General features: G+C 37.0%; 1 protein-coding gene and 1 non-coding gene across 2 annotated transcripts; one reads left to right on the top strand and one right to left on the bottom strand.

Moving 5' to 3' along the window:
* Positions 1-5,342: 5,342 nt before the first annotated feature.
* LOC121211563 (small nucleolar RNA R71) lies at positions 5,343-5,451 on the bottom strand. The gene has a single exon (XR_005906787.1). It is a non-coding gene; the product is annotated as a small nucleolar RNA R71 (small nucleolar RNA).
* Positions 5,452-11,991: 6,540 nt separating this feature from the next.
* Positions 11,992-13,407, top strand: LOC107941785 (60S ribosomal protein L34-1). The gene is made up of 4 exons (XM_016875391.2): positions 11,992-12,166; positions 12,275-12,354; positions 12,905-13,014; positions 13,176-13,407. The coding sequence occupies exons 1-4, from the start codon at positions 12,088-12,090 to the stop codon at positions 13,267-13,269; spliced, it is 363 nt and encodes a 120-aa protein (XP_016730880.1). The 5' UTR covers positions 11,992-12,087; the 3' UTR covers positions 13,270-13,407.
* Positions 13,408-20,693: the final 7,286 nt, after the last annotated feature.

Below are 20,693 nucleotides of genomic sequence, written 5' to 3'. Positions count from 1 at the left end.
TATCGAATTTTCTGTTTACGAGTTTTATGAAATTAGTATAACGTTCCATTGTTTATTAAGAAAATGTCTTATGGAGATATAGCAGTTCAAGGATTGTTTTCGTATCATCGTAGCCTAGCTACGGTCTCATTCCTACCGTTTACAGCTCTACCCTAGCTAAAGTACCATAGTAAGGTCTCAATACTATTCATAATATCATATCATATATCATCAAAAAAATATACTTACAGACTTGGTGCCGGGGATTCAGTGCGCCACTTCTTTCTTCAATCCAAAACTTGAAAAACCATGTTTTTAATCACCAAAAATAGAAATTTAAAAACTTTGATTTGAAAACTCCCTTTATTTTGAACTCTTGATTTAAAACAGAAAAACTTGTACCTTTTTAACATATATTCCCCACAAAACATCTCAAAAAAAACCATTTTCAAAAATACCCTTTTTAGGCCTAAGTTTTCGAAAACATTTTTGGACCCGATCCACAGCCAAGTTGTTGCAACTTAGCTCTGATACCACTAAATGTAACACCCCAAACCCGGCCCAAACGTTATGACCGAATCTGACGTGCCACGTTGGAGTTGAAAACCCACGTTCCATTTTAGTGTTTTAAAAACCATATATTTTGTTGAGTTAACAAAGTGTATGGAAGCTGGGCACCAGGTAGGTATCCGAGACAGAGGAGGTGAGCCATGAAGGCTGCTTAAGTACCAAGTTCTTTGATTGGATCCAATCCTAGACATGCCCACAACCATAGCCACATTTTGTTATATCGAGTTTAAATTTGTTTAAGTGGACGTCTTTGATAAATCGATTAATCGTGGTGTTGAGATATTTTGAAAATAAGTATCGCTTTGAAAACACGTCCTAAGTCTAGCCCATTTGAACAATTATTAACTAGGCCGAAGCCTTTTCATATTTCATATTACTGGGCCGAAGCCTTTACGGTAAATGGTACGGCCCAAAGGCCCATTTTTATGTCACATGTAATGTCAATGAAAGAATGCAACCCATTTGGGGAGGCTACTCAACCCACCATCCGCTACTCTCCACCCGTACCAACCAACACACCATGTGGGGATTAACTCGACCCACCCCGCCATAACTCTCCACTGGCAGCATAGCTGCTTTATCGTATAACTGGAGGCCTAGCTTCTTTTAATAACTGGGGCAAAGCCCTTTTTAATAACTGGGGCATAAGCCCTTTAATAACTGGGACATAAGCCCTTTTAATAACTAGGGCATAAGCCCTTTTAATAACTGGGGCATAAGCCCTTTTAATAATTGGGGCATAAGCCCTTTTGCACTTCCTCCATCAATATAAAACCCAACCCAATGCATTTATGAACATCTCGTGTGCATATCATACATATCATGTGCATATCATACATGTCATCTGCACATCATACATATCATGTGCATATCATACATATCACGTTTATCAAAATCCCATGCATTGAGTTCATATATAAACCCTAGGGGTATAATGGTCATTTTTACCTAGGGGCAAAACGGTCATTTTCATATTATAAGGGTAATCTTGTAATTTTACCAAAAATTAGGGTTTCCATGTTCATTAACGGTTACAAACAATTCATGGGTGCATACAGTGATTCTGGCCCATTTTTAGCGAAAACGAGTTATTGGGCCAAAAACCCCTAATGGGCCCTACTCAGCTGATTTTGTCATCTAGGCCCATTTAGCCTATATCCATAACAGTATTAACAGTCTTAACATGCAATTTAACATATTTCCGTTTTCTACCAATTTTACCCAAATGGGCCCGAAAGCCTATTGGGCCCTATTTCAGCCCCTCGAGCCCGACTTACCGTGAACGCCAAAAACACATCCTTACCATTTCCATTGTTCCCGATCATCATCTCATCGATTCTAACTAACTAGTGAGCGTTCGCTTGCTCACAAGTTCTCGAAATGCCAGAATTTCGGCATTTCGGCTTTTCGGCATTTTATCGTTTTAAGCTATGAAAAAGGGTTCGTTACACACCTGTTTGGCGATATTCCTCGACGAGATCTCCTACACGATTTCTCCTATAATCCATCATTAATAATTAGCTTCCCTTAATTGAACCAAACCAAAAATCATCTAATACTAATACTTACACATTCGGCCACCATCCATAATGGCCTTAGGAATCTTACTTTTGTCGCGATTGATGGCTAGGTCTAGCTACTCCGGTGATCCAAGCTGCTCCAAGTCGACACTACACCTTGCTACTCCTCCTCTAAATAAACCACAAAAATATTAAAAGAAGACCCCATAAGGCCTATACCCACATTCGGCCACCCCCCCTAAACTAGAGGGGTTTCGGCTTTTGGCCAAAGTTACACTAGGAATTGTTTAGAGTTTGAACACTTACCACAGTCTCTCTCCTCTTGAATCCGGATGCCTAAAAGGTAAAAGAATTGAACGCCAACAATTGAAAAGGAAAGAAAAGGTTGCTGGTCATAAAGAATCGGCACCCCCTATCTTCACTGATTTCGGCTTTTTGCGGTACTTCGGCAGAAGTAGAGATAAGGGAAAGAAATAATAAATGAGTGGAGGAAAGTAATGGGCTGGTTTTTGAAAAAGAAACGGGAGAAAAGATGAGAGGAAAGATGGTAGATTCGGCTAGGGAAGAAAAAGAAGAGAAAAAAAAACTAAAACAAAGGAGAAAACGGCACAGCTAAGACCCCAATGCCGAAATTACTAACCTAATACCCTTCTGCCGAATTCCCCTCTCTAACCCCTTCCAAACAGCTAAGCTCTATCCTTCTCTCAAATCCCTAAAATCTCTCCCTTATCCCTCCTTAATCCATGCGTTTGACTTGATCCAACTCTCCTCTTACAGAATCCACTTAGGTTCCAACACTTACCCTTCCTGCACATAAAAATAAATACTCTTATTTGCCAACACAGGGAATCGATCCCAGGTCTTCCCTTATGCTCCACACGCCACCTTTTTTGGAGCTTAGTGGCGTCACCCTTGCCATCTACCAAAGGTCTTTTTGTGATAAACTTTACCCACAACTTAATATAAGGGCACCTAGCCAGAACCCCTAACTCCTAAGTCCAAAATTTAAAAAATTCAACTGGGTTTTGGCTAACTCATAAGCCTTCCATAAGCCCATTTACACACCCAAATTATGAATTCCATAATCACATACCAAATTTTAGAAAATTACTTAAAATATCAGGAATCGTGAAAAACCCGAAAATCAGGATGTTACAAACACATTATTCTAATCAATATCAAATAGATGGTGTTTAATAATGTTTAAAAAACCTTATTCTAAAGTAAAATAAAAGAAGTGTAGTTCTATATGGATTTTACTTTTATTTTATTTTACCACTGTGTTTTATTTAAATAAGAATTTGGGTAACTTAATTCTAACGTAAACTTTTCTATGAACAAACTAGGCACCATAAATGAATTTGCTAGATATAGGGAATATTATCCTTTCATTAATGGTTGGTTAAAAATTACCCTTATGAAAACAAACATCATAGAACCCCAACTTTAATTCACAATAATTAAGCTAGATATAAGAAAATATGAGAATACTTAAACAAATCTCTATGCAACAACGACTGCACCAATAACAAGATGAAGGAAACTTAAGAAAACATCAGAGAACTTAGGGCAAATAGAAACCCTAATAGCAGAATTCACAACATAAGGTCTAGCAGGAAGAAATAACTCAGTCTTTCCTTAATCGGCAAAAAAATTCAATGACTGATGATAAACCGTAATTTATACATATTTTTATCCCATGCCTAATGCATTTATGGATGGTTTATCCTTAGATATGGTGAATTCGATGCTCCTAATCCTTTAATTTCATGTTTTATACTTAGGAGAGCATAAGAGAGTAAAAAGAGTGAGAAACGGGCCAAAAACGGAGAAAATAGACCCACATTAGAAAACAACACGACCTAGACTTCCTCACACGGGCGTGTCACACGACCGTGTCAATTTGGCAGGATTGAAGCACAACTTACACGGGTGGATTACATGCCCGTGCCCATTTAAATGCCTTCACCACAGCCTTCAGTAATCACACACGGGCGTGTCCCTGTCGAACCCAAGTTTAGTCCAATTCGGAAAAGGCCAATTTTGAGGGCTCTTAGGCATTCCAAAGCCTATTTAAACACTTGATGAGGCACTTAGAAAAGGGGATGCAGAGGAGGAAGCAATGAATTACTCAAGAAAGCAGTTTGATCCATCTCAAGAGCCGGATTCATCATCAAGACTGGAGATCTCCCTTCAAGTTCCTTCAAGAGTTTTGGGTTTTCTTATGTTTTGTTATCTTTATGCTTTTGAGATGTTTTCTTTCATAAGTATGAACTAAACCCCTAAATAACTAAGGAGAATGAAACCTAAGACAGATCTTGTTATTATTATCTGAATTGTATGATAAATATTTGACTTCTTCTTAATTATGTGTTCTTAATTCTTGTTTTGATATTCCAGGATATTGATTCAAGTTAAGCTCTTATTCAGAGGAGGAATAGACCCTGTCTAAGAGTAAATTTGTCATAATTAAGAGGAGTTGATTGCGCGCTTAGAGATAGGGTGACAAGATTTTGCCGGATTAGGGTGAAACCTAATAAGAGAATCCATAGATCGAGTTAATACAATTATAGGGGGTTAATTAGAAAGAGATATCAATTATTCAACCTAGGGTTAGACATTATTAGTCTCGAGAGAGATAATATTATAACTTAGGGATTTCTACGGATCAAGTCAAATGAATAAATCGTCTGATTCAAATATGACCAGAAGAAACCCGTTAGGACCACTACTTTTTGACGGTGAGATCGACCGTACAATTCGAAGAAATCGGAGAGAAATAAGGCGAAACCTAAGATACACAGAGGATGAGCAAGAGGACGATACTTCAATCACAACCAAGGAGATGGCTGAAAACCAAGAAAATCTGCTACCTCCTGCGATTGCTGTTAATCAGAATCCTGCTCCACGCACTATGTATGATTATGTTAAACCTTCTTTAATAGGAATTGAATCGAGCATAGTTAGACCGGTTGTAGCCGTAAATACTTTTGAATTGAAACCTAACACAATTCAAATGATACAACAGTTTGTTCAGTTTGATGGTTTACAGGACGAGGATCCTAACGCTCACTTAGTAAACTTTTTGGAACTATGTGATACATTTAAAATTAATGGCTTTTCTGATGACGTCATTCGTCTCGGTTATTCCCTTTTTCATTGAGAAACAAAGCTAAACAGTGGTTGAACTTGTTGCTACGGGGGTCAATCACTACTTGGGAACAAATGACCGAAAAGTTTTTATTAAAATATTTTCCACCGGTTAAAACGGCTAAATTACGTAATGATATTTCTTTCTTTGTGCAGATGGATTTAGAAAAACACTACACGATGAATGAGAGAGATACAAGGACCTCTTGAGAAGATGCCCTCACCATGGGTTACCGCTTTGGCTACAGGTTCAAACCTTTCATAATGGCTTGAATCCTTCGACTCGACAAATGGTTGACGCAGCTGCTGGCAGAACCATCAATAATAAGACACCTGAAGATCTCTATGAGTTTATAGAGGAGATGTCATTAAATAACTATCAGTGGTAAGTCATGATGACAAAGCCAACAAAAACAGTCGACGTTTATAACGTCGATACGGTCACCATGCTCTCTAATCAAGTAGGACTCTTGAATAAGAAAATTGATTATTTCATTAGTTCTTCACAGGTTCACCCAGTAATACAATACGAAGCAAGTGGAGGCGGATCAAGCAGTTCAGAATACCTACTTTATGGTCACAACATGGAGAACGAACGGTTAAATTACATGGGTAACAATCCTTGATCTCAAAACAATCCCTATAGCAATACTTACAACGCAGGTTGGAGGAACCACCCTAATTTTTCATGGAGAAGCCAAGGGAATCAGAGACCACCACCTCCAGGCTTCCAACAACCACCCTACCAACAAGAGAAAAAACTGAACCTTGAGGAGATGCTAACAAAATTCATCTCAGTGTCAAAAACTCGTTTTTAGAATACCGAGACAGCACTCAAAAATCAACAAGCATCAATCCAAGGGCTCGAAACTCAGATTGGACAGCTCGTCAAGTTGATTTCTGAATGACTACAAGGTAGCCTACCAAGCAACACTGAATCTAACCCAAGAGAGTAACTCAACGCGATTTTCATTCAAGATGAGGAAGGGCTAGTTGCAGAACCAAGGCCAAAAACGGGGGTAAGCATATGTAAGGATGAGGTTGGCCACAATAAGCCAAAACCGGTGATTACAGAATATAAACCTCGCGTGCCATACCCCAATGCGACAAGGAAAGACCGCTTAGATGAACAATTTGGTAAATTCCTTAAACTTCTAAAAAAACTACATATTAACTTACCATTTATTGAAGCCCTTTCGCAAATGCCAAACGCAATTAAGTTTTTAAAAGAGCTTCTGGAAAATAAACGGAAGTTAGATGAAGCATCGCATGTGGAACTGAACGCGGTCTCCTCAGCCATTCTACAGAATAAGCTGCCTAACAAGCTAAAAGATCCAGAGAGTTTTACAATTCCTTGTTTAATTGGTAGTTTAGATTTTAATAATGCGTTGGCTGGTTTAGGGGCTAGTATCAATGTTATGCCTTACAAATTATTTAAACAACTAGGTCTAGGGAAACCCAAACAAACTAGGATGAGCATTCAATTAGCAGATAAAACTATCAGATTTCCTAGGGGTATTATTGAAGATGTACTCGTTAAAATCGACAAATTTATATTCCCAGTTGATTTCGTTGTTCTAGACATAAATGAGGATAGCAACGTCCCCTTAATTTTAGGAAGGCCCTTTGTAGCAACCGCCAGAACAATTATTGACATTGGCATAGGTGAACTCACACTTCGTGTGGAAGATGAAACAATCACCCTTCAAGCCCGTAATTCAAATAACACATCAAAAATTGAAGGTGACTGTACAAATCATTTGGCTAAAACTAACCATATAGTACAACCTTCTTTGCAGAAAATAGGTTCGAAGAACATACATAAGCCAAGCAACAACAAAGAACCTACCCATGAAGAACGAATGTTACAAATCGAGGAGCTAGATGAATAGCAGACACATAAACTGAGAAAACACGATAAACCAAAACCACGCCATGAGGAGCTTAATTTCTCCGAAAATCAACTTAAAGTTGGAGACAAAGTATTACTTGATGCAGCAAATCATCGAATCGCCACTTGTGAACCAAATGAAGAAACCCCTCTTATGGTAATTGGTATTTTTTCATTTGGTACGGTCGAGGTAAACCACTCTAAATTTGGCACGTTCAAGGTAAATGATACTTGTCTTAAACCTTATGTTGATAAAATTGATAGCAGAGATGAGGAGTGTAAACTCCTTGATTCACCATAATCACGCACCAGAAAAGTAAGTCGAGCTTAGACTATAAATAAGCACTTCTCGAAAGGCAACCTGAGCACTAACAGTATTAAGTTCTTTAAATTTAAGTTTTTAACATCTAACATACTAACCGAATCATGGTACACAGACTCTCTAAATACCACACAGCCAGACACACGGGCATGCCTTAGGCCGTGCAAAAACAAGGTAAAATTTTTCCAACACGGGAGCGATAAAGTCGCCACGGCCATGCGACATGGCCGTGGGCGAACCTGCCAAAACAATAGAGGCGCTTGACACGCTCGTGCCTTGAAACCGTGGGTGAAATATCAAACTAGTACGGGTGTGCGACACTCCCGTGACTATCACCCATGGGTGAACCTGTCAAGTTAACACGGGCGTGAGAGAAGCGAACGAAGCGAGACACGGCTGTGCAACACCGTCGTGTGCACTCACACACCCGAGCAACACGGGCGTGGGCCGAATGTCAGATACGCCCAAATTTAAAATTCGCGAAACACACAGGCGTGTCCCACGGTCGTGTGCCCCAAAATCTATAAAAACCCCTCACTATTCATCATCTCCCTCCCCAAAAATCCCTGATGAAGTAGACCCCGAAGACATTACTAATAATGTCCCTCCACATCACGAGGACCCACCGTCTCAGCCACATCTTCCTCATCATTTAGTTCATGTGGCAGCTTCATACATTGACATTTCTGAGCGGCTTACTCGATTCGAGCAGCAGTGTTTTCGGCGCTTCGATAACATTGATACTATTCTATAGCAGATTTGTCAGCACTTCCACATCTCATCGCCACCCCTACCTCACGAACCATCTGGTGATGAAGATGTTTAAAAACTTTTATTTATTATTTTATGTTTTTCCTTTTATGTTCGTTTAAGACTAGTTTTTCTTTTCCTTTCACCTTATTTTTATTAGGTTTTATAATTATTATTTTACAATTTTTAATTTCGGCTAATTCATTACAAGTACTTATTCTTCCTTATATATTTCTTAAAAGAGTTACTGATTCTATCACAGTTATAAAGAGCTCCAAAGCTTACATTACTCAGGAACTTGAAACTCCACTGAGAAAGGTTCTCCACGACTTTCACGCCCTGTTCGACCACGACTATAGCCAACTTGAGATATAATATTCTTTTGGCGTAGCATTTGTGGAACCCAACCTCTACCAACACCGGAGTATCCTCCTTCACCCTCATCATTGCTTTGGTCGATTATTCTCCATAACCCCAATTCAAGGAGTTCATTCATCCTTCAGGAAGTTTCACTTCTCTCCCTATCTTATGATTATCAATCTATCTTTTTCAATATATCTATCTTTGTACATTGAAGGCAATGTACATCTTAAGTGTGGGGGGTCTTTCATATCGTTATTAGAAATCCCTGAATTGTGTCTTATTCTCATGTGATATTCTCATGCCATGATTAAAATGAATTTTGATTAATTTATGATTTTTATTGATATGTCTTGAATTAAAACTTAGGCATTCATGCATTGATTGGTTAAACTTTATGATATTAAAGAATCAAGCATGATAAATTGACTTTTGAATTTAATCCCAATTTTAGGTATTATCTTGAGTTGAAATTCACAGGTTTAAACATCAAAAAGTCGTAATCTTTGTGAGATTTTGAACCTTTAGAGCATCTACAATTTCTTTCATGCTCACTTTTATTGTTGCTTTGAGTGCGTCAGTATTGAATTGTTATTCTAGAACTTGCTTGACTATGCATGTCAAGACCACACCATTTGATTTGATATGTCAAAATGATAAAGGCACTTAGGTTTAACTCATTCACTCCACAAAAGCCTACTTTCATAATTAACCCTTAGTAAACCCCTTTGAGCCTAACAGGCTATTAATTGATTTACCCTCAATATTAACCTATAAACCATTATTGTTGAAATCCCCTAATTTGATCCCTATTTTTATCGAGATTTGAGTTGAACTAATTGCTTAGCTATGCTTTGCTCTTCTATGTATTTGACTTGTTCTTAAATAAATAAAAAAATTCATATTTATATATTAGTAGTAATTCGGTATTGTTGAGCCGCAGTATCTAAATTCCATCTTTTGAGAAGAAGCTCACTTGTACTCAATTGATGTTTAATTACTTTTTCTAGTTAGGCAATTTTCCAATTCAATCTCGATTCTAACCTTTTCTTTCAGCTTGTGACCACACCCCCTAACCAAAGCCATGTTACAACATTTTAAAGACCTTTTGATTGATGTTCATTTCAATATATAGTGGTGGAGATTTGTTTTTCATACAAGCCTATGGTAATAACTTTTCATTATTGACTATTGAATGCTTCATGTATTGTCCTTAAACACCTCGAGTGATTTGAGTGAATCTTTAGTGAGGATGTGAAACTCTGTGATTTTTTGAGTCGAAGGTAATTACTTAGATAAGGGGAGACACCTATGCTTTCATGATAAAATACTCAACTTGGAATATTTTGGAACTTTGATATTCTTTCAGTCAAACTCTCAATGTATGATTACTTATGGATTATTTTGAGATATTATTAATAGGAATTATAAGTTAAGAATAATTTATTTTGATTGTGAGTTGAGGGTTTTGCTTGAGGATAAGCAAATGCTTAACTGTGGGGGCATTTGATAAACCGTAATTTATACATATTTTTACCCCGTGCCTAACGCATTTATGGATGGTTTCTCCTTAGATTTGGTGAATTCGATGCTCCTAATCCTTTAATTTTATGTTTTATACTTAGGAAAGCATAGGAGAGTAAAAAGAGCGAGAAACAAGCCGAAAACGGAGAAAATAGACCCACATGGGAAAACAACACGGCCTAGACTTCCTCACACGGGCGTGTCACACGATCGTGTCAATTTGGCAGGATCGAAGGACGACTTACACGAGTGGATCACACGCCTGTGCCCATTTAACAGTCTTGACCACGGCCTTCAGTAATCGCACACGGGCGTCTCACACGGGCGTGTCCCTGCCGAACCCAAGTTTAATCTAATTCGAAAAAGGCCAATTTTGAGGGCTCTTAGGCATTCCAAAGCCTATTTAAACACTTGATGAGGCACTTAGAAAAGGGGATGCAGAGGAGGAAGCAATGAATTACTCAAGAAAGCAGTTTGATCCATCTCAAGAGCCGGATTCATCATCAAGACTGGAGATCTCCCTTCAAGTTCCTTCAAGAGTTTTGGGTTTTCTTATGTTTTGTTATCTTTCTGCTTTTGAGATGTTTTCTTTCATAAGTATGAACTAAACCCCTAAATACCTAAGGGGAATGAAACCTAAGACATATCTTGTTATTATTATCTGAATCGTATGATAAATATTTGACTTGTTCTTAATTATGTGTTCTTAATTCTTGTTTTGATATTCCAGGATATTGATTCAAGTTAAGCTCTTATTCAGAGGAGGAATAGACCCTGTCTAAGAGTAAATTTGTCATAATTAAGCAGAGTTGATTGCGCGCTTAGAGATAGGGTGACAAGATTTTTTCGGATTAGGGTGAAACCTAATAAGAGAATCCATAGATCGAGTTAATGCAATTCTAGGGTGTTAATTAGAAAGAGATATCAATTATTCAACCTAGGGTTAGACATTATTCGTCTCGAGAGAGATAATAATATAACTTAAGGATTTCTACGGATTAAGTCAAATGAATAAATCGTCTGATTCAGAATCAAATAACAAGTAAAGTCTAGGTGGATTTGTCTTTAGGTATTGTCTCAATCAATCGAATTTTCCCAAAAGTATTTTCCCAAGTTTTTCTTTTTGTGCATTCTTAGTTAGTAATTAGTTTAGACAACCAAACCTCTTAAATTTTAGGCTAGATAATAAAAAGGAAGTAAATACTAGTACTCGCAGTTCCTTTGGGTTCGACAATCCGGTCTTGCTGAACTATACTACTGTTCGATAGGTACACTTGCCTTAATCGTGATAATAAGTTAGACTCAAGAACGTTTCATTTATAAATCTTTAAAACCTGTTACGAATATCACGCATCAACTGACAGAAACCCAACGGCGAATCCACCATAACGGCCACAAATGCATTACTTTTAGCAACGCTGACATTTTTGAAGACTACATGCAAGCTCTTTGAAAAGAAATGAATTTAAAATAAAATAAAATAACCTACCTTTTTTTTAAAATCTTTATCTAAAAAACTTTAATTTATACTTTTTAAAAATTTGGAACTGTTATTTTTATAAATTCAATTTTTCTACTTTTCAAGTCCAACTGGTAAACAATGTTAAAATTATTTTATTAAATTCAAGTTTATTACAAAGTCTATTATTTTTAATTAAATGACTAGCAAGTGATTGTTTTTTTATTCTAAAATGTCACATCAATAAATTTGACTGAATTTTTTAAATCTTAAAAATAAAAAAATTAAATTCTTAAAAATAAAAATATAAAAATTAAAATTAAAATTTATAAAAAATATAGGGACTTATGAGAGATTTTAACCTAAAAGTAAATAAACAATAGTAAAGTAGCGAAGGATACAAAATCTCAACCGTTAATAGAAAAGATAATCTAGCCGTCAGATTTAGGGCATCCTTTGTCATTCAATCCCAAAGCTTTTTTTTGCTATCTTCACTATTACCCAAAACGCTTCCGGTCTCCGCCTCCATCCACAGAGAGAATATCAAAGAAGGCGAAGAAAAATGGTTCAACGGCTGACATACCGGACCCGCCATAGCTATGCCACCAAGTCCAACCAGCACCGGGTCGTCAAAACTCCTGGTAATTTTATACTTCTTCAATGGTTTTGTTTTTACATATTGATGAATTCATTTATTCTTGTTTTATAAAACTCTGCTTATTTTTGTTGACATTGGCTGAAATTTTAAGGTGGAAAACTTGTCTACCAGACAACTAAGAAGAGAGCTAGCGGACCCAAATGTCCAGTTACTGGCAAACGAATCCAAGGGGTTTGTTCTTTTTGCATTTTCTAAATAACCCATTAACTTTTAGCTTCTGGCTCTAGCTGTGTATGAAATTTTAGCTTCTTTTTTATCATCAGAAGTTTACTTGCATTAGTGTTAGGGAAGGAAAATGAAAATAATGCTTTTAGACTTGTAATAGCTAATAGATTTTGAATTGATAAGTTGTTATCTTTTGGATGAATTGCTTTGAATGCTGATGATTATAATAAGATCTGACGATTCGTGTTTCCATGTCTTGTTTGGGCATTTTTTTAGGTATCATAATAATTTGTAATACTATTTTGATACATCAGTAATTTGTATTATATAGATTTTGAGAAACTCATCTATCCGTGTTGTGTTCGTGTTTTGTCAAATTTTTTTATCTGAGTGTTGTGTCTAATATTGCCAAGACTACTGACAATATACCATGCTAATCAGTTGTTAATTGTTTTTCTAATCAAAGCTAATTAAAATTTAGTGCTGGAAGTAATTGGCTGACTACTAGATGAAGTTAGAAATCTTCCTGATGTATTTGGTATTGCTCAATGTGCAGATTCCTCACTGGAGACCTGCGGAATACAAGAGGTCTAGGTTACCTAGGAACAGGAGGACTGTGAACCGTGCCTATGGTGGTGTGTTATCTGGCAGTGCAGTCAGGGAAAGGTGTGCTTTGATCTATTCGCAAATAATATTAATTTCGATATTTAGTTCATGCCTTAGTAATTTTTCTTCTTTTTGAGACAATGACAGATGCTTCAAATGTGAATTATTTTGATCTTAACACTTGATGAATAATCTACGGAAATGTCAATTGCTTTTTATAGGATCATTCGAGCCTTTTTGGTTGAAGAACAGAAGATAGTGAAGAAGGTTTTGAAGATTCAGAAAACTAAGGAAAAGGTTTCACCAAAGAACTAAAAGATGAGATAACGGAAGCTTTACTTTGAATTTTACTTTTCTTTCGATTAAATTTTTTGACATGAAGAGACTATGAATCGTGAACATTATATTATTGTGAGGTGTTTGATTTAAACATGAATGAGTATTTAGTTGTTAGCCCCTGGATCTGCTTAGCTCATCCTAGATGTAGCGCAGTAGTAAATTTTCTTATTGCTGGTAATTGGCTAAATTCTTGGGGGTTGGGTTTCTTTTTCCTCATTACTCTTTGGTTGTTTTGGTGAGTGATGAAAAAGAATCAATTGGGTCCGGTTAGAAGAGATGGGATTCAGTGACTGGAAGTAAACCAGTTCAACTGATAAAAGATTCATTATGACTGGAAGTAACAATGTTTTTTCTGATTTTTGTTTTTTTCTTCAAGTTCTACGCACATTTTCAGACATCTCTTGTTTTATTAGAATATACCCAGTCCTTGCCCATTCTTTGCCCATACCTTGGAAAGGTCAAAGTTATGGGCACCAAATATTTATTTAGTGTAATTTTTGGTCCCTAATTGTATAGGGACTTTGCAAGGTGGCCCTTGAACCTCAACTATAAATAGGCTTAACCATTGCTCATTCTAATCATCCCACATTTGCCATTCTCTACTTAAGGCATTGTTCTCTCTTCCTATTTGTAAAGTTTCACTTGTATTTTGGAGTGAAATATATTTGGTAGTGCTCGAGGACGTAGGCAAGATTTGCCGAACCTCGTTAAAATTCTGGTGTTCTTTACTATTTATTTTTCCATATTTTGTGAGTGTGATTGTTGTGATTTATTGTGCTATTAAATTACAATAAAGGGATATTCTAGCTAGGAAAGACTTGGTACTTAAGTGATCCTCGTGATCTACCTCTTTTCTGGGAATTGAACTTAGTGTGATTTTTTAGTACAATAATTTTACTCTTTCACACGCTTCCGCGCAATAATTGATCAGAGCCAGATTCGTACTTGAGGAATACGACCATTTATGACACTATTCACGTATATGGCACTATTTATGTATACAGTACTATTCACATATACAATAGTTGGAATTGAGGAGAAAAATGGCAGCAGCATCGTCATCAGTAAAGACTACTGTGACAAATGCAAAATTTGAAGTAGAGAAATTTGACAGTATCACTAATTTTGGTATGTGGCAATGTGAGATCCTAGATGTTTTATGTCAGAAGAGCTAGATATAGCCCTTGAAGAAAAACCTGACAAGATGGATGACAATGAGTGGGCCAAGATCAATAGATAGACATGTGGTACAATCCGCCTATGTTTGGCCAAAGAGCAGTACTCTGTCATGAGGGAGACATTAGCGAGGAAATTATGGGATACACTGGAAGAAAAGTCTCTAATGAAAAGTCTTGAAAATAGGCTTTATATGAAAAAGAAACTTTATCGATTCACGTATGCACTCGGTATGTCGATGAATGATCATGTGAACTCATTCAATAAAATTTTAGCAGACTTGTTAAATTTGGATGAGAAATTTGAAGATGAAGACAAGGCATTATTGTTGTTGAATTCCCTTCCTGATGAATATGATCATCTTACCACCACATTGCTTCATGGGAAGGACACGATCACATTTGATGCAGTCTGTAGTGCGTTGTATAGATCTGAGACTCGAAAGAAAGATAAAAGAGATCACAGAGATACAACTGCAGAAGTCTTAACAGTAAGAGGTCGTTCACACAGCAACAAATCTAGTAGAAGGGGAAAGTCCAAAAGGAGACCTGCCAAAGATGAATATGCTTTTTGCCGTGAAAAAGGGCATCGAAAAAAGAATTGTCCTAAGTTACAAAAGGGCAAGGTTATTTCTAATGCATGTGTAGCGGAGCATGATGAGGAGTCAGACTTTAGCTTGGTTGGCATGGCAATGGCATGTCAAACGGATGAGTGGATTTTGGATTTAGGATGTACTTACCATGTGTCCTAATAAGGACTGGTTTTCTAGTCTTAAAGAGTTAGAAGGTGGAATTGTTCTTATGGGCAACAATAGTGCTTGTCAGACAATGGGAGTGGGTACAGTCCAATTGAAGAATCACGATGGCTCAATCCAAGTCTTGACAGATGTTCGCTACGTACCTAGCCTGAAGAAAAATCTCATCTCATTAGGGGCCCTAGAATCTAAAGGGCTCACAATCACTTTGAGAGATGGATTACTAAAAGTAGTAGCTAGGCAATTGATGGTGATGAAAGGCATAATAAGAAATAACTTGTACTTTTTAAATGGAAGTACAGTTATTGGATCAACATCAACAGTTTCTACAAAAGATGTAGATTCAGAGGCTACCAGATTATGGTATATGAGTTTGGGACATGCTGGTGAAAAAGCTTTGCAGACATTGGCGAAGCAAGGTTTGTTAAAAGGTGTAAGTTCTTGCAAAATGGAATTCTGTGAACATTGTGTTCATGCACTATTTTGTTACTTTTGTTGATGATTATTCAAGAAAAGTATGGGTGTATCTAATGAAAAGAAAAAATAAAATTTTGGATGCATTTCTGAAATGAAAAAAGATAGTGGAGACTCAGACTGGTTGAAAGGTCAAACGACTTCAATAAGATAATGGCACTAAGTACAAAAATGATCCATTTTTACAAGTATGTCAAGATGAGGGCATTGTGCGACACTTCACTGTTCGGGATACACCACAACAGAATGGGGTGGCAAAACGCATGAATCGACCTATACTGGAGAAAGTTCGATGTATGTTGTCCAATACTGGATTAGGCAAGGAATTTTGGGTTGAGGCAGTTACATATGCGTGCTATCTAATTAACCATTTGCCATCAGCTGTAATAAATGGAAAAACTCCTATGGAGATGTGCACTGGTAAATTTGCTACTGATTATGATTATTTACATGTATTTGGTTCCACTGCATATTATCATGTAAAAGAATTTAAGTTAGACCCAAGAGCAAAAAAAGCATTATTCTTGGGTATAACTGATGGAGTAAAAGGATACCGTCTCTGGTGTCATGATACAAGGAAGATTGTTTTCAGTAGAGATGTGACTTTTGATGAATCAACAATGTTAAAGTACAATGATTAACAAAAGAATGACAAAACTAGTAGTACTTTGCAGCAGGTGGAGCTGGAAAAGGTTAACGATGATCCAGTTAATATTGAAGGGACAAATGATGAAGAGGTTCCTACCTAAGAACCTCTACAGCAACAAGATTCAATTGCATATAGGAGGCCAAGAAGAGAGATTCGTAAGCCTATTCGCTTTGATGATATAGTGGCCTATGCACTTCCAATTGCAGATGATGTTTTTTCTACTTACACAGAAGCAATAAGTAACCCTGATGGTGTAAAGTGGAAGCAAGCAATGAATAAAGAAATGCAGTCTTTCAATAAAAATAGGACCTGGGAGTTGGTGACACTACCCAAGGGAAAGAAGGCAATTGGATGCAAATAAGTATATGCAAAAAAGGAAGGATTTCCTGATAAAAATGAAATTCGATACAATGCTAGATTGGTAGCAAAGGGTTACGCTCAGAAAGAAGGAATAGACTACAATGAAGTGTTTTCTCCAGTTGTGAAGCATTCGTCTATTCAGATTTTGCTAGCCTTAGTTGCACAATATGATCTTAAACTAGTTCAGCTTGATATGAAGATCGCGTTTTTACACGGTGATTTAGAAGAGGAAATCTATATGACTCAGCCAGATGGATTCAAGGTTGTTGGAAAAGAAAAATTGGGTTTGCAGACTGACAAAGTCGCTTTATGGATTAAAGCAATCTTCGAGGCAGTGGTACAAGCGACTTGGTCAGTTCATGAAAAGGCAAAGGTACACAAGAAGTAAATTTGATCATTGCGTGTATTTTCAGAAGCTACAAGAAAGAACTTTCATATACTTGCTCTTATATGTTGATGATATGCTAATAGCATCTAAGAGCAAAGTTGAGATTGAAAGATTGAAGACTCAACTCAATCTCGAGTTTGAGATGAAAGATCTAGGAGAAGCTAAAAAGATTCTCGGCATGAAAATATGGAGAGATAGAGCTCATGATAGAGTTAGCTTGTCTCAGAAGCAGTATTTGAAGAAGGTACTACAGCATTTTGGCATCAACGAGCAGACAAAACCTGTAAGTACCCCGTTGGCTTCTTATTTCAAGTTTTCTGCACAACTATCTCCTTCGACGAATACGGAACGAGAATACATGTTGCAAGTTCCGTATTCTAATACAGTGGGTAGCTTGATGTATGCAATGGTGTGTACAAGACCCGACATTTCACAGGCAGTTAGTATAGTGAGCAGGTATATGCATAATCCTGGAAAAGGACATTGGCAAGCTGTGAAATGGATTCTACGGTATATTCAGAAGACCGTGGATGTTGGATTACTGTTCAAGTAGGATAATACACTTGGTAAAGGTTTTATTGGGTACGTTGATTCTGACTATGCCGATGATTTGGACAAGCGAAGATCAACCACCGGTTATGTGTTTACACTTGCTGGAGGACCAATAAGTTGGAAGTCTACATTACAGTCTACAGTTGCGCTGTCAACCACAGAAGCCGAGTACATGGCTGTAACAGAGGCTGTAAAGGAGGCTATTTGGTTACAAGGTATGGCTAAAACCTTAGGGTTGGTTCAGGAGCATATTAACGTGTATTGTGATAGTCAAAGTACTATTCATTTAGCAATGAATCAAGTCTATCATGCACGTACAAAGCATATCGACGTACGATTCCATTTTGTGCGGGAAATTATTGAAGAGGGAAAAATTTGTCTTCAGAAGATCAAGACTGCAGATAATCCCGCAGATATGATGACCAAGGTAGTAACAGCAACTAAGTTCGAACATTGTTTGAACTTGATCAATATCCTGCAAGTTTAACAGTTGAAGAAGGCACTATCAAGTATTGTTGTCAAAGGCAAAAAGAATTGTATGAAGATAAGATTATCCTAATCAAATCTTCAATGTGGAGATTATTAGAATATACCCATTCCTTGCCCATACCTTTCCCATACCTACCCATACCTTGGAAAGGTCAAAGTTATGGGCACCAAATATTTATTTAGTGTTGGGCATGGAATAATAGCAATTTTTAGTCTCTAATTGTATAGGGACTTTGCAAGGTGGCCCTTGAACCTCAACTATAAATAAGCCTAACCATTACTCATTCTAATCATCCCACATTTGCCATTCTCTACTTAAGGCATTGTTCTCTCTCCCTATTTCTAAAGTTTCACTTGTATTTTGGAGTGACATATATTTGGTAGTGCCCGAGGACGTAGGCAAGATTTGCCGAACCTCGTTAAAATTCTGGTGTACTTTACTATTTATTTTTCCATATTTTGTGAGTGTGATTGTAGTGATTTATTGTGCTATTAAATTACGATAAAGGGATATTCTAGCTAGGAAAGACTTGGTACTTAAGTGATCCTCGTGATCCACCTCTCTTTCTTGGGAATTGAACTTAGTGTGATTTTTTAGTAAAATAATTTTACTCTTTTCACACTCACAAAATATGGAAAAATAAATAGTAAAGAACACCAGAATTTTAACGAGGTTCGGTAAATCTTGCCTACGTCCTCGGGCACTACCAAATATATTTCACTCCAAAATACAAGTGAAACTTTACAAATAGGGAGAGAGAACAATGCCTTAAGTAGAGAATGGAAAATGTGGGATGATTAGAATGAGCAATGGTCAGGCCTATTTATAGTTGAGGTTCAAGGGCCACCTTGCAAAGTCCCTATATAATTAGGGATCAAAAATTGCTATTTTTCCATGCCCAACACAAAATAAATATTTGGTGCCCATAACTTTGACCTTTTCAAGGTATGGGTAGGTATGGGCAAGGAATCGTACGTCGATATGCTTTGTACGTGCATGATAGCCTTGCCCTTTTGTAGCTTAGGACAATTCTTTTTCCAATGCCCTTTTTAATGGCAAAAGGCACATTCATCTTTGGCGGGTCTCCCTTTGGACTTTCCCCTTCTACCAGATTTGCTGTTGTGTGAACGATCTCTTACTGTTAAGACTTCTGCAGTTGTATCTCTGTGATCTCTTTTATCTTTCTTTCGAGTCTCAGATCTATACAACGCACTACAGACTGCATCAAATGTGATTGTGTCTTTCCCAAGAAGCAATGTGGTGGTAAGATGATCGTATTCATCAGGAAGGGAATTCAACAACAATAATACATTGTCTTCATCTTCAAATTTCTCATCCAAATTTAGCAAGTCTGCTAAAATTTTATTGAATGAGTTCACATGGTCATTCATCGATGTACTGGGTGCATACGTGAATTGATAAAGTTTCTTTTTCATATAAAGCCTATTTTCAAGACTTTTTGTTAGAAACTTTTCTTCCAGTGTATCCCATAACTTCGCTGATGTCTCCCTCATGACAGAGTACTTCTGCTATTTGGCCAAACATAGGCGGATTGTACCACACGCCTGTCTATTGATCTTGGCCCACTCCTTGTCATCCATCTTGTCAGGTTTTTCTTCAATGGCTATATCTAGTTCTTACTGACATAAGACATCCAGGATCTAACATTACCACATACCAAAATTATTGGTACGTTCAAATTTCTCTACTTCAAATTTTGCATGTCACAGTAGTCCTTGCTGATGACGATGCTGCTGTCATTTTTCTCCTCAATCCCAACTACTGTATACGTGAATAGTACTGTATACGTAAATAGTGTCGTATACGTGAATAGTGTTGTATATGTGAATAGTGCTATAAATGGTCGTATTCCCCAAGTACGAATCTGGCACTAATACCAATCGTTGCGCGGAAGCGTGTGAAAGAGTAAAATTATTGTACTAAAAAATCACACTAAGTTCAATTCTTAAGAAAGAGAGGTGGATCACTTAAGTACCAAGTCTTTCCTAGCCAGAATATCTCATTATCGTAATTTAATGGCACAATAAATCACTACAATCACACTCACAAAATATGGAAATATAAATAATAAAGAATGCCAGAATTTTAACGAGGTTCGACAAATCTTGCCTACATCCTCGGGCACTACCAAATATATTTCACTCCAAAATACAAGTGAAACTTTATAAATAGGGAGAGAGAACAATGCCTTAAGTAGAGAATGGCAAATGTGGGATGATTAGAATGAGCAATGGTTAGGCCTATTTATAGTTGAGGTTCAAGGGCCACTTTGCAAAGTTCCTATACAATTAGGGACTAAAAATTGCTATTATTCCATGCCCAACACTAAATAAAAATTTGGTGCCCATAACTTTGACCTTTCCAAGGTATGGGTAGGTATGGGAAAGGTATGGGCAAGGAATGGATATATTCTAATAATCTCCACCTTGAAGATTTGATTAGGATAATCTTATCTTCATACAATTCTTTCTGCCTTTGACAACAATACTTGATAGTGCCTTCTTCAACTGTTAAACTTGCAGGATATTAATCAAGT

This window comes from Gossypium hirsutum, chromosome A12 (genome assembly GCF_007990345.1).
Source record: "Gossypium hirsutum isolate 1008001.06 chromosome A12, Gossypium_hirsutum_v2.1, whole genome shotgun sequence".
Lineage (NCBI taxonomy): Eukaryota > Viridiplantae > Streptophyta > Magnoliopsida > Malvales > Malvaceae > Gossypium > Gossypium hirsutum.
Note: the sequence above shows the minus strand (reverse complement) of the source record. Positions and strands in the feature narration are given on the sequence as shown.

What these genes read in the sequence shown, in the direction of transcription:
- LOC107941785 (XM_016875391.2), top strand. Translation starts at nt 12,088, where the DNA reads ATGGTTCAACGGCTGACATACCGGACCCGCCATAGCTATGCCACCAAG. An exon ending in CCGGGTCGTCAAAACTCCTG is followed by an intron (nt 12,167 to 12,274) that starts GTAATTTTATAC and finishes TGAAATTTTAAG; the next exon opens with GTGGAAAACTTGTCTACCAG. An exon ending in CTGGCAAACGAATCCAAGGG is followed by an intron (nt 12,355 to 12,904) that starts GTTTGTTCTTTT and finishes CTCAATGTGCAG; the next exon opens with ATTCCTCACTGGAGACCTGC.